The sequence below is a fragment of the Amblyomma maculatum genome, chromosome 4 (assembly GCF_055883805.1).
Source record: "Amblyomma maculatum isolate TAMU_Amacu chromosome 4, ASM5588380v1, whole genome shotgun sequence".
Lineage (NCBI taxonomy): Eukaryota > Metazoa > Arthropoda > Arachnida > Ixodida > Ixodidae > Amblyomma > Amblyomma maculatum.
Window position 1 is genome coordinate 168,813,714 of NC_139347.1, and position 14,938 is coordinate 168,828,651.

Sequence of the window (14,938 nt, forward strand, 5' to 3'; positions counted from 1 at the left end):
AGTACGACACAACACAGAACGGGACTTTGCCCGGGACCAGATATTTATTGGGTCTTCCCAAAACTGCTGGATGGGGTCTGATAGTTGAACGGCAAGATGGTGATAATAAAGAAGTAAAGTGGGGAGGTGTCTTGTGTCTTCTCGTTGTCGCGGCTTGCTTTCGTCTACCCTTGGCAGTAGCCGGTTCCCCCCGATCTCGGCACATCTTGCCCTTTGTCCTTTCTCGGCCAATGAGCGTTGCGTCTGTACGCTCCTGCACCCAGCGGGGGAAGATGGAAACGCAGTGCTATCGAGCAGCCTGTTTGGGTTTCGGAGGCGAAGGAATACTTTTGTCCTCTTCGTCCTCCGCGGTGTGCTATGTTTTGGAGGGATGCGCAGTTCTCCGTGATCGCTACACTATGCACATGCTCCATGGCAGCGTGTGTCCCTGCCATTGTCCAGTGTGTAGGAGTGGCAGTGCCATTTTCTCCTTCTCTCGTGGCACCTGCCATCAAGAAGCATTGCATTGACCTGTTTCATATGGTGTGGCTTGAACGATAAAAAAAAAGTGTTGCAGTTTCTATGTTGTTTGGCTATTTTTGGTGAGTGCATTTAAGTCCGTTCAATTCAGCTGCACTTTCTGCACCAGTTCCCTTAAGTTCTGTGGCGGTGCCACAAGTGTGCAGCATCAGTTCCAGCAGTTCAAGTGCAGCATCGGCACCAGCTGCTTTCTAAATGAATGGTAGAGTGCAGGCCAGGTCGTCTGCTAGCCTTGGTGCCGCCAATAAGCTGCAGTCGGCTGTGTGCAACTCGCGTCAACTGATGCCAACTTCACGATTAACATGATGAATTTTCAAATAGCACATGACAGTAAAGTTTTGCCATTAACCAGCCACGGTGCTTTTGGCCTGTGCTTTGTAATAAATGGCAAAAAGACCCCATTTATTCGTTAATTCAAAGTCATCGGGACCGCGAGAAATCTTCGAATTAAGCGGGTTTTCGAATTAACCGAACACACCAAGAAATAAGACTTAGGCAAAAAAATTCGTTGCAGGAACGTGTTACCTTTATTCGGCATATTTTGAATTACTACTGAAAGTAATCAGAGATGCTGGTTTGCCGCGTCCGGTAGTTTGCGGCTCCTAAGGTCATGCTCTCGAGTTGGTCAAATAGACGAAACATCTCTGAACTTCCACCGCGGCACTCAACAAAACTGCGGATAATGTTCAGCGATCCGATAACTTCACCAAGAGCAGGTGCTCGGGCAGGCTCGTCGGTGTCGTCGTCGCTATCGTCGCTGTCATCGCGCATGTTCGTACCAGCAGTGATCTCACTCTCTAAGTCAGAGTAGCCAGTCTGCTCTTCGCTCTCAATGTTGATATACTCGGCGAAGCCGACTGCGTTGGACTCATCCTCTGCGCAGAGCGCATTGATGCGGTCGCAATACTCTGCTCCTTCTTCGTCAAGAGTAGTAGTACATGGGTGGTCTGCATCGGCATCAGCAGTGCTTTCACTGGAAAAACCAGCGTGTTCAAAACACCACCTGATCAATGTGGGCTCCACTTGTTTCCAAGCGTACACCATGAGGCATATGGCTCCGAGGAGGTCGATGGAGTACTCCTTGCCATTGTCGTAGCAAAGGAGCATGCGCTTGAGCAGGTGGTACCGATAAATCTTCCTAGTGTGGTGAATGACGCCTTGGTCCATCGGCTGTGAGAACGAAGTGGTGTTCGGAGGTAAAAATACCATCCTGATGGCGTGGAGATGTGGGATGTCGCCATGTGCCGGGCAGTTGTCGACGACAAATAGGACATTCCTGCCCGTGGCCGCGAACTTGTGGTCAAGTTGCCGCACATACTCTTCAGATATTGCACCTGTCATCCAGGCTTTCTTATTGTGCCTGTAGACGAGTTCATCCTTTGGCGGCAGCCGCGCATTTTTGAAGCAGCGAGGCTTCCCTGTCTTCCCGACGACCAGTAGCGGCAGCTTGTGTTTACCGCACATGTTTGCGCCGAACAGCACAGTAATCCTGTCCTTGGCCTGTTTCCTACCCTTGATGGCGGTGTTCTTCGCTGCGAATGCTTTTGTTGGCAGCATCTTATAAAAAAGTGCAGCCTCGTCAAGGTTGTAAACGTTGTCTGCACCGTACTCGCTAAGCAGCGGTGCCAATGTGTGGTTTCTCCAAACCTCGACAACGCTCTCGTTAGTGCTGCCGCTCTCACCACAGACGGTGAGAAAGGTTAAATTATTGCGTTCTTTAAAACGGCAAAACCATTCATTGCTGCACTTAAATTCCTCGTGCCCAAGTTGTAGAGCTAGGTCGTTGGCCTTCTCCCGCAGTAACGTTCCATTGACGGGAAGGTGGGCAGCGTTTGCTTTCTGCAGCCAGCGAAGCAGAGCAGCTTCCACATCTTGATACGTGGGAGCCCGCACTCGTGACCGCTTCGAAGAATAGGTCTTGCCGTAAGCCTCTAGTATCTTTGACTTGTTGCTCAATATTGTGGACAACGTCGAGAGGGGCACACCATGCCTTTTGGCCAACTCGGTCTTCGAACAAGCGCTCTTGCCTGCTTCCTGGATCAAGCAGAACTTCTGCTGCAGCGTTAAAGTCTTGTACTTTGGCATTTCTGCACTGCTACGGTCACAAAGCTAGCACTTCTGCACAGTCCCGCCCAAAAAAACGGCACAGTAGCCGACCCCTAACCACAGCGCACAACACAAAGAAATGGCGCAGGCGAGACCGGCGCGGCGGTGGTGGTGGCGTACTTGCAGCGTCGGAGGTAGAGCCCCTTGATACTTTGAAAGTTACGCCAACGATTGAACTTTGCCGACGCCGCGCTACCTCCTCGCCCCTTGCGCGCCCCTTCGCTGAAGGCCCGCTCTACGCCCGATTTCCTGAGCGACGATTGGTCTCCCTGCCGTTGCCCTTGGAAACCGACGCGCGTCCGGCGTTTTCCTTGTGTTTTCTTTATCCTTCGCGCCATTTTTCTCCTAGTCTCGGCGAGCGAATATTGCGCGCTGTGCTTTTATTGCAGCGTGCAAGCTCTATGCCGTGCTGTTGCGCGTACAACTGCAGCAAGCGGCCTGAAGATGGTTATGCGGTATTCATGATATCTCAAGGCAAGCGTGACGGCTTGCGCACAAGTCAATGGATTCACAAGATTAGTCAAAAGACGTTTATTCCTAGAAAGAACAGAGTTGTTTGCGACGTAAGGTGAATTTCTCACTTCCGTAATAACGCGTCACCTGACGCTGCATTTTTTATTCCTGCTTGCTCCTCAATATTTTTGCGGCGGCAACATGTTCATTGTATAAAATTAAGGTTGTTCTCTGCAGCATGCTGAATATTCTGCGAGGCTCCAAGGCTCCATCATTTAGCACGCTTCGACTTCTGTACAGTCAGAAATAGGGCGCTATAATCTGCTTTTTGCTGCCAGAAATAACTGGAAAATTACAGTCTCTCGATTGCATTTGTCGCGATTATGCTAGGATCCCTGGCCTCCTTCACTAAAAATCAAAATTCGGGCTTGTAGAGGAGCTAGCCTTTCCATCTTGTACTTGTAGTGTGCGTCGGTTACTCGGGAGCAATGAATGCTGGCCCTGAAAAACTCTTTGGCAAGTAAACCCGAGGTATTGCGGGTAATCTGCACTAGTCAGGTCGTACGGCATTTTTTTTTTCAATTGTTGAATGTGTCTTGCCATGCTTCGATGCACGCGTGGGTTAAAAAGCATGCGTTCGTTTTATCAGGGATACGGTCAATGTGCAGGAGGTGTTCACATGATCACACACGCTTTGAAAGCTGGAACTCTAAAACCATTCATTTATTGCGAGAAAAGTTTTCCCATCGATGTCAAATCAGCTGGAATCATTGCATCAATTTTCTGTATTTACGAAACTTAAACAATCAATAATGATTATAGTTACGATGTAAAAATAGGGGAACATTTTGCGACAACAATTCTTAGCACTGTAACATATTACTCATTTCAATTGTATGCAAGATTTTTTTTTCACCTAGCCTGAGTGATTAACTCATCGCTCTATATTCTAGCTACATTTCACTGAAGACCAGTTTGAGCCGCCAATATTACACGAACTCGAAAAAAAAACAGGCCAAACGCAGTTCCATCAATTTTCTCTCACCCACCTGTCCTGAAGTAAAGGAAGCCTCCTCGACAGAGACATGAACCTCGCGCTGATCGTAGTCAGTTATTTCTGTGGCTTGCTCTTTTCCCACCTCCATTTATGAGAAAACAAGAAAGTATAAGAATTTGAAGTCAATGTGTAGTTGTCTCGTCCGATATTATGAGATAATAGAGATATGACTGACAACGTAAGTCAATGAAAATTGAAGTATATCAATGGGTCATGGGACGGCATCAGATTAAATAGTGATGGTTATGAATAGTGATAGGTAATGATGGTGAACGGATAATAATAGTAAATTATAGTAATAGACCCGGATAGTGAGGTGATAGTGTTCGTTGCGGATAGTGACATAGTGATAGGATAGTGGCATTAGTAGATGTAGCCCGCACGTTGAAGGCCTACGTGCACCCTGTAATTTTTTTTTTTTTGATTGTTGCGTTCAATGAAATCAAGCTCTTTTACATAGCGCTGAGGCGACAGCATGTTTGCCCAAGAACTTCAGTGTGTCGGCAGTAGGGCCCACCACTTCTCCCAGTGTACCCTGCTGTCTTTTAACCACACGCGAAGTCAGTGAGTGGCCGCGTACTTGTAAAATTATTTAATTCCTCCATCAGTATCATATCAAGACTGCCGTGACAAACCTGTTCCTTGCCTCCAAGCAGCAAGGAACAGCTCAAAATTTGGTTTTATACTAAATTAACTAATTAACGCAGATTATCGCGGATCGCTAACTAGCACAGTGAGTGCCATTACACTTGGCCTAAGCTTTCCAACGGTGTACGGTTCGATGTTGCAGCTAAAATTTAGATTTTAATTGCAATTTACTAAATATCAATTCATTTGGTCCAGTAATTGATCAAAATACATGTACAATTAACCAATAATCCAATCTCATGATTGATCACGTGACATATACTATGCTTAGAGAGATAGCTTGACAGTAGCGAAATAGACTAAGCCCTGCTTTGACCTTCTCTGATCTTTAAGTTCAAAGCACCAGCCTGGATCGTTTTCCGAAGTTTTACCGCGGTGACAGATTTTACGCTCTAAAAAAAAAACAAACACAAAGTCAGAGGCACTACTAGATTAGGTACACAAAGTAAAACCTTATTATGTGACTTAAAAAGTGTCTGTAGCACAGAACTCGCCTGAAAGCTTTGTTTATCAGTATTCCCCATTCAAACAATTCATGAACTTTACTTTCGGCATTCTCCATGCTTTTCTCGCCATTTTTCAAAAATTTTGTGCACTCCTGGAGCGCAGACCTGGCCCAAAAGCTCGCGCTTCACTCACTGCTGCGGCCGGCCGGCGGGCGTCAAGGAGAAAAAGCGTGTCGTGCGCAGCGCTCGCCGCCGCTGCGCGAGGAGAATCGAGGAGGAAAGCGCGGCGCGGAGGAGAGTGTCGTTACTTTCAAATTATCAAGGGACTTTAGTCGGAGGCACGGGGGAAGAGTGGGCGAAGCACACCAAGGGATGGAGTGGGGGCGAGGTCACTTGATAAAAACCGGTATGCCCGCCGTGTTGCAGTGAAGCACGTCTTCTCCTCTACAGGCGCGTGTTTCGGCGGTGCGCGAGGCGCACTGTGGACCGATTTTTGTGCAGAGAGTGCTCCGGCTGGGGCACTTCGCCTATAAATCATCACCATTACTATGTGGCTTTGCCTCGCGGCTCCGTAGGGCCGTCGTTTCGCCGGGTTTGCGACGAAACATGGATCAGGCATTGCCGCATAGCAGTCCAAATTTTCGAATTAACCGAGCTGGCGCAGGCCGCCTGTTCGAATTATCCGGCCAAATTTACATTGGAAAATACGGGACCGCAGAAAACCTTCGAATTATCCGGGATTTCGAATTAACCGAGTTCGAATTATCGAGGTTGTACTGTACTTGTCAATGAGAACACGATCGAGCTCGCCAAGGAAACGGCTGTGTGTACTCGTAAGAAGTAAGCACACAAATGCAGTGGAATGAATGCTGGTCAGTCATAACCAATGTGCGTATCGATCGCCCGCTGCCACAATTAAGATGCATATATATGCACTTGCCCAACCTGTACTTATTGCGATGTGCTGTTTGGAAATTTTTTTATGTTCGGGAGGATTACCACCATTGATCTGAGCTGCATGTATACACAGGTGATAGGATTCATTCATTCGTGAATTCAGTGCACAAAGCCGACAGCGTTCATGTGGTAGGCTAGCTGTGAATATTGCTATTCACATCAACCGGCGCCAACATGCCGATGACGAATTGTCAAGTAGCACATCGCAATGAAGCCTTGACACAAACAGCATCGAGCTCGATGCATGGGCACCAAGTGGCAGCTGGCACGGAGCGCATACAACTTTTACTGATCACGATTGAAGTCAGTATGCAATGCATGCACATGCTTACTTGTTATAGGCATATGGTTTGAAATATGCGTCGTCGTTTCTTTGGCATATACGGGCACCGTCGTTCTCGCTGACGAGTGATCACAACACGCGAGCCATCGTCGCGCAAGCTGTCGTCTGCTTTCATACGGCGGCTGCAGCTGCACTATTTCGGCACTGACCTCTGAGGTAGTGCACAGTTTTTTTTAACCTTCATGAACTCGACCTGCACGACATCTGCACTTTTTGAAACGAACAGCGTCGTGCAGAGGGCGCCATGTTGCATTGCTGAAACGAATGATGAAGTGCAGCACCACATGAACCAGTTCATGTAGTAGTACAGGTGAATCGAACGGGCCTTTTGTGTGCCATGCGTGACCGGTGAATTACTAGGTGGAATTGGCAAGCAGGTTTCCTGTGCCCTCCTGGCCTGTGCTGCTTCCTCTGGCAACTTCCACGTGCCACTCCGCAGGGCCCACACAGAGTGATTGCACCGAAGGTGCATTTGAATTACTACAGCCAGGTGGAGACTGGTCATAAGATGTTTGGGGCTGGGCCGACACTCTCATTTGGTGCAGACTGGTGGAAATGGTGCTGTCGTGAGATGAGGATTGCGGCATGTCTTTAAATGGTTTTCGTCACCCCTCAAGGATTACTGAACTGAGTGGAGGCAGGGAGGAGGAGGCCAGGGCTGCATGCTATGCCCTGTAGTTGGATACAAGAGAAGAAAAAAGTGGCAGGTGCCCATCAAAAGACTCCTCTGCAGCTACTCATACTATTGGCGGATGTCCATGATGTTGCCGGTAATCCGATTAAGGCGCGGTGGACACCCTTTCATCGGCTGCACCTTTGTGTTCAGGTCTTGAAGGCAAAAGCTATTCTTTTTGTGAGTTGTATCCTGCTAGAGTCTTAGAATATATATGCACCTGGATGTCCAGCTTTGCAAGTATCTAGCAAGTTGTGGAAAACATACAACCTCCGCTTTAAAGTTTCCAGAATAATGTGCAGGTTGACCTCGCGAAAGAGAAAACTCGAAAGAATATGCAGGACTTCATTTAATCAATGTGCAAGTGCGTGCTTCTTTTTTTTTTTTTTCAATTTGTTGCTTTCGTTACGTTTTTTTTTTGGTGATGTTTTTGCTCATACAGATGGTTCACGGTACAAGGGACACGGCTACAAGAGACACTCGGTTATAACAGACATCTGAATATGGTTTGGTTGGTTTTCCTAAGGTCACCATGTTAACAACATCACATACGAGAGACATGGTTACAAGAGACACTCGGTTACTAAGGACAACTTCTTAGGTCCCTAGCGTAAATTCTTCACTTTTTTTAGAAGAGACAACCCAAAACATTTATGCAGCGCGACTGATGCCGTACCGATTCGTGTGCGCTGCTCTTTTTATCCCTTTGGCTCCATTCTGTTACGTTCCACAGCTGGGTGTCACACCTCGCACGGTTGCCACTACAGTCGAACCCGGTTATATCGAACCCAGATATATCGAATTTTGGTTATATTGAACTCGCGGAATATCCCCTTGAAAATCCCATGTAAAAGTATAGGGAAGCCGCGTCATATATCGAACTCAATTTCACCGGTCGTTCGATATATCGAACTCCGCACCACGCACTGGAACGTGTGCCTTCCCCAAAGACGATAGCATCACCCTTGGCCGTTTGCCGCATGACGTTTTCTAACCACGCGCGGAAGGAATGAGAGGGGACAGCTGGTCTGGGCAGCGCCGCACCCATTCCCCAAAGGCGCTCGCATCTGCAGTTATCGTTTCCCGCTTGCCAACACATGACGTTTGCGAGCCATGTGCGTAGGTGTGCACATTCTTTTGCCGAGCTATCTCTCTCTTTCAGCACACGCTACACATGCGCCAAGCCAGCTCAGCTCGTTTTCAGACAGACGTCTGACGCTTTCTTCAGCGTGTGTTGCGAACCCTCTGCGCGCGGCGGCTGACGTAGCTATGGCGCCTGCAGACGTTAAAAAGCGGCAGCTCTGTTTTTTGTTTTTTTTTTGCGAGTCATCTTTTTTTATCGTGCTGTACACGCGGCATAGCATAGCATAAGATATATGATGGCTGCGGACGTTAAGAAGCGGCAGGATTTTTTTTTCTTTTTTGGCGGCAGTCGTTTATCCTTGCATGTATGAATCAACGAAGGCGCGCGGTCAGCTGTTGCGATCATAACGCCCGCCCCAAGCGCGGTGTGATAAATCGAACCAGGCTTGTGCAATCAAGCCATCACGGGCACTCTGCCAAGTTCGCTATCCGCCACCGCGGGAGCTATCAAAAGATAAACGCGCCCTGACGTTATCGCTGCGCAGCATCTTGGCGCGCTGCCAAAAAACGAGCTGTGGATGAGATGACTGAAACGGAGTGACGCGCGCCGTCGACATGCAAGGGAAAACGCTCGCATTTCTGCCCCCGCGACACAGAAACTTCGTTTTGAGCTGCCGCGGTGACTAGAACGGCCAGAGGGATGCAGTCCCATCAAGTTTGAAATTTTTTGCTCTGTCGCTGCCGCTCGTCGCTGAGATCGCTCAATTGCTTGCATGTGAGCGAACTGGCCTTAACGTTTTTTTTTGTTTTTTTTTTTTTCACATTCTTGGGTGCAAACGTGGAGGGTGGGTTCATTATGCGAGTGGGTTGATTACGCGACAAATACGGTATCGTTTTTTCGCATCGTAAGTGCCGTCACAAGCCGATTTCTGTATATCGAATTATCGATATATCAAACTATTTCGCGATCCCCTTTGAGTTCGATATATCCGGGTTCGACTGTATTGTTTTCCTGAATTGCAGCCGCGCTCCTGCACTGTCTGTTGAGCTAAATTTACGTTAGGTTGTCGCTTTTTTGCGGCGGTAGTCACAGGGGTCGGACTCTGGAGTTACCGCCATGTTTACAGTTCTCGACGATTCATCTGCTGTAGTTCCGCATCAGACACAAACTCAGTTTTGGTCAAATGTCTGCAAGTCACGTTGCAGTGAACATAAAATTTAGTTATAAGGCTGAATAATATGCGTGCAACCGTGCGTGCGACAACCTCCAACAACCGCTGCGTCAGTTCATCATGATCACCATCGCCAAAACACTCCCGTCCCCTTGGCCGTCCCCGTGTCCGTGTCGTGGGTACGACGTAGTACGTACAGTTGCCGTTTCACAACATTCTTTGAACGTGGTGAGCTATGTCAGCGAAACAAAAACAGATTTCTCTTGTGGGTAAGCTTCAAATCATCAGTGATGTGGACTCTGGACAGAAGCAAACAATAGTTGCGGACAAGTTTGGACTTTTCCGAAAGACTGTCAATACCATCGTGAAAAACAGTGACGCAATCATTAAACAACAGCTGGACGGCGGGCTTACGGTGAAGTGAATTAGACTTCGGGGGGCGACCTACCAAAGGTGGAGGAAGCCGTAATGTTGTGATTGCGAGAAGCACTTGCAAAGAACATTCCAGTGAACGGTGTGTTGCTCCGCAAACGTGTTGAACAGCTAGCACTGCTTCTCGATTGTGCCGACTTCAAGTGCAGTGAAGGGTGGTTAGATCGCTTGAAAGCACACGACATCATGTGGTGCAGTTGACACAGACTACGTGTCCTCATGGAAAGATCGTCAACTCCCTCGGTTACTTCAAGGTTACAGCCTCGAAAATGTGTTCAGCGTGGACGAGAGTGGTTTGTTCTACAAAATGAGGCCAGGAAAGACACTGTCATTTAAGTCCGATGCATGCCACGGCGGGAAGCGGTCAAAGGAGTGCATCAGCGTCCTTTTTTGTTGCAATATGTCGGGAACTGAGAAGGAGCGTTTTCTTGTGAGTGGGAAGTCGAAACGACCCCGTTGTTTCAGCCACTTGCGCCACATTCCTGTCACATATGAAGCAAACCAGAATGCATGGATGACATCTAGCATTTTCAATTGCTGGCTACTAAAATTTGATGAGAGGATGGAAGCCCAGAATCGTGATGTGCTTCTGTTTGTGGATAATGCTTCTTGCCACACCAAGGTCCCTATGCTCAAAGCCACCAAAATTATTTTTTTCCTTCCAAACTCCACATCCCATCTTCAACTAATAGACCAAGGGATCGTGCGCTCTGTAAAGTCACAGAACAAGGCTAGTAGAACGTCTATTGTTTGACATGCATCAGGACTGCACAACACTAATTAACATGAAGTTTGCTGTCCAGGTGACGTCTGTTGTCTGGAATGACCTGAGAAGGGATGTTGTGAAAAACTGCTTCAGAAAAGCGGGCTTTTAATATGGCGATATGATGGAAGAGGGGCTCGATGTGGATCCTGAGGCAACCTTCCTTGAAGATGAAGCTTGGGCAACCATCCAAGAGTCTGCCGAGGTCCCAGAATCTTTTGAAGAGTTTGTATCTGCAGAAGTGGACCTCGTGTGCTCCGAAGAGCTTACAGACCATGTAATCCTCGCACAAGTAAATGGTACTTGTGCCATAGAGGATGAACCAGAGGAGGAGGAAGATGACGAGGACATTCTAGGGGAAAAGGTGTCAGCATTTGAGGCTGATGAGCATCTAAGGGCGCTGCAAAGGTATTGCGAGCAGCAAGAAGGGCTGCAAATTTTGCCTTACCTCCAAAAGTTGGGAAGAATGCTGATACACTCTCCGCTGACAAAAAAGGCAAAACTACTATGAAGGACTTCTTCAAACCATCATGAACAATTTCCTCTTAAGGTATGTTTAAATGCTGATGTGCAATAAAATGATCTAGTTCCATTCCTCAATGTTTTTAGAATTTTTGATTACAAGAGACAACTTTCTTGGGTCCCTTGAGTGTCTCTTGTTACGAGGCTTTACTGTATCACGTGAGATTCGTTGAGATTTTTCTGTGCCATTCTTGTTTTGTCAGCATGTGAGGTGTTGAGTGTAAATGGGCAATTTGGTCCTGTGGCTTGAAGTCTGTATCGGGGGGTGGGTCGTACAAGATATTACACAGCAGATGTTGGGAGGATATCTTTTCATGCTGACCCGGTGCTGTGTTTTTGGTCTTCTGTTCTTGTGTCTTCTCATAAGTGGTGCCATGAACTGTCCGATCTTTCTGTGCTTGTGATTTGCGTTTACAGCATTCCCCCACTCCCCCGTTCCTTTGTTTATTTCACGAGGTATCCGAGTGCGGCCGCGAGTAAATGGGTATAGTGTATGCGGAGGCATGGTACTTCAGAACACTCGAAGCACCCGTGTGCACCTCCACAGGCGAGGCCCCCTGGCATCTACAAGGCGGACTACCTGAAGGAGCTGTACAGGCGTTATGGTGATGTGGAGGAGACGCCCCCACCACCGCCCAGACCAGGCTGGTGTGACGGTGAGCCCAATTCTGAAGCACTCGTGTGTGTGTATGTGCGGCTCTAGTCGCGCTTACCAGTAGGTTCAGTACGCAGAGGGGCAGTCAACTTCCACATGGGGAAGAATTTTGTGTTGTTACTTTTGCCGTGAAGTTGAACATGTCTCTGTGCATAACCCATCCAGAGGAAAATTAGGACCTAGAAACAGGAAACTGGGTGTTTTGTACTCATACTTGTGGAATGTTCATTGGTTGAATGCGTTGAATGCTTTCCTTGGATATCGTAGGTTCTTCTGAATGTTGTTATTGATTGTGTTGACTGTGCCTTCTGAATGCAGCTGCTTATCTGCTTTGATAAATGCCCTGGCAGTAGCTTTTTTTTTTTTTCCTACAGCTTACCAAATTCTCAAGCCTCTTTTTCTGGTGGTAGTGATGTGATGAGGGAGAAGTGACAGAAATGGCTAAGGTATGCCACCCATTGCCCTCAGAGGGCTTTGAGTAATTTTTGACAGGCCTGTTTTTTATATAGAGTTGCACGTTTGGTTTCTGGGAGCTATGATATCCAGAGACAGCAGGCAGAACCACCGCGAATTGCGGGAGCTAAATGGACAACGATGCTTCCGTTGCTCTCTAGTCTGTTACAAAATTGCAGAACTTTCACGGGAAATAGGGTATTTACTCGCATAATGCTCGCACCCCCAACATTGGGCGTCAAAAATTGGAATTTTTTTTTTCATCGCATAATCATCGCACCACCAATATTACCACCGCGAGAGTCGTCTGCTAGTAGTAAAAAGCGCCATCTTTGGAGCGCTACTGAACCTAGCTGGCCTCGTTGTGTGCACGTGCTACCAGGCAGTGATAGCGTGCTCAGTTAGATCATCATCATCGATTAGGTTCGTCCTTTTTTTTTTTACCTCCATGATGCTCGTAGTCATCGCCATTTTGCGAGGTGTCTCTGCTTCTCATTGTCATTGTCCCTTCGTTCCGTCCATGTTGCTTGCTTTGTTCCACCGTCTACCGTGTTCTTGGTGCCGCATCGCGGTGGGGCAGTATGCAAGTTATACAGCAGCTTTTAAGCTGAAAGCTTTTGAGTACGGGCTACAGCATGGCAACCGCGCTGCCAGTAGGCACTTCGGCGTCAACGAGTTCTGTGTAGTACGGAGACATTGATTGCAGTGTCGACACGGTCTCTTATCAAGAGTAGAACTGTATGGTCTGCTGTGAGCATTATACCACGGAATGCGGGGAGTGATGATGAGGCTTCGTGCGGTAATAAAGTGCTTTTGGCGACCCTGTACTTTTATAACAAGGGTAAGTTCTGCTTGAAAGTAATGTTTTGATTATATTTACAAAAGTGGACCTAAGAATCCCGATATGCACCTATTTAAATTTGCTTTTAGCGCTTCAAAATGTTTGCTCAAAAATTTTCCCCGCATAATTATCGCACCCGCCAACTTAGCATCAATTTTCTGTGAAAAAAAGTGCGAGCATTATGAGAGTAAATACGGTAATGTGTTTTACATGAAAGGATGGATTTCTGCAAGGGGTCTGGGAGTTTATGCAGCCTGTGAACTGATTTTTGATATCTCCCTGAGTGGAAGCCAAAACTGAAATTCTAGACAAAGACCAGTTCGATAGTATGTTACTCATAAGCACTTTTGGGAAATCCACACCTGTACCATTGTTTTCAAGGATCTACACCTAATTACAGTTCAGCCTCATTATATAATGAAGTTATAGAGAGTGCAAAAATTTGTTTGTCATATCCGGTATTTGTACCAAAAGTATGTGCCCAAATTCTTGCAAACAGGTCTGCTGATAAATCCATGTAAAATTCACTCTATATGGACAATACAAAGGTGAAAAAATGCACAATTCTTTAATTAGATGCTAAATGCAAACATGAACCTTTGCCTTTTGTTTTATGTTGGAGTGCAAAAATGAACACACAAGTAGAGATGGTGCCCCATCATACAAACAGATCTATTTAAATAAGGGCGCAATCATGGCCATGTGGCGTCCTCTACGCTGTTTAGATCTTGCTCTTGTCTTTCCAGTTCACTGTTTTTCCAATAAAAGGATGCCAATCGCACTGAGAGCTGAGCTTGTGTGTGCTCTAGAAGGGCCGAAGGAAATGAAATACCGGTGTCACCATTGTCGGCTGATTTATCGAGTAAACTCTATGTGCTTGTTGGCAGAGTTCTTTGGCGTGGATTCCAGATGGCAGGCCACAATGTTATCCACTTGAAAAGGGCGATCACCGAACCCTTTGGGTGCAAAAGTTCGAGAGGTGGAAAAATATTTAAACATAATATTTTTCTGCACTAACTGCATCTTCTGCTGATGAGCAAATATCAGCATAGCCACAAAGAGCCATCGAACCAGTTCTTGTTGAGAGTAACAATAGGATGGAATTCGGCTTGGTGTACGTTTAAAATGAGTGTGAAAAATGAGGCTACTGGCCACTGGTCACTTCCTGTTTCTTCTTTTGGTGAAGTGAAAACAGAGTGGAAAAGGGAGGTGTGCGGTTAACTAAGGCGTTCTGGCAAGTCGAGGGTTTGGGTGACAGGCTGACATTGTTGGGCATACTAGTACTAATTCTGAGCAATGCATGCATGTTGCAATTTCACTCGCATCGTCATTGGTGCCATCACTCTCACAGACCAAACCCTGCGCTTGTTGCTGAACGTGGGGCCCTTTCAACGGAGGACAAATGCACATTTTCTGCGTTTTGGTTGGGGTGCATCCACTAGCCGTCTGTTGGTCACAGGGTGCAGCATCTTTTTTGCTGTTTGCATCAAAAATCTTCCTCCTAGGACTGTGTTACGAAGGCAGCTGAACAACCATTGTAGGCTGCTGAGCTGAGTGGGGGGGCAAGGGCCTTTCTTTGTACCTCAGTAGACTCTTAAAAAGGTGTGGAGTAAGCCCACCGGCCTTGGCTTCTGCCTGGTCACATGCATCCAGAAAATAGCACGTAGGTGTTTGCGTGAGCAAAATAAGCCCATATCCAAATAATAATTACTTAATTAATAAATTAGTATGAAAGAGATCAGTCTGAAGATTCGGTAAACGGGCGCTGTTATTGCACATGACAAGTATACTTTTTTTTCTTCTCCTTTCTGACTA

At 47.0% G+C, this 14,938-nt stretch overlaps 1 protein-coding gene across 1 annotated transcript in view; it reads left to right on the forward strand.

Annotated features, from left to right (window-relative positions):
- Positions 1-14,938, forward strand: part of mRNA-cap (RNA guanylyltransferase and 5'-phosphatase mRNA capping enzyme) — a 69,883-nt gene that overhangs the window by 16,610 nt on the left and 38,335 nt on the right. Inside the window, exon 8 of the mRNA XM_084602778.1 lies at positions 11,722-11,830. Coding sequence (XP_084458904.1) covers positions 11,722-11,830 — 109 coding nt within the window. The remainder of the gene's footprint in view (positions 1-11,721; positions 11,831-14,938) is intronic.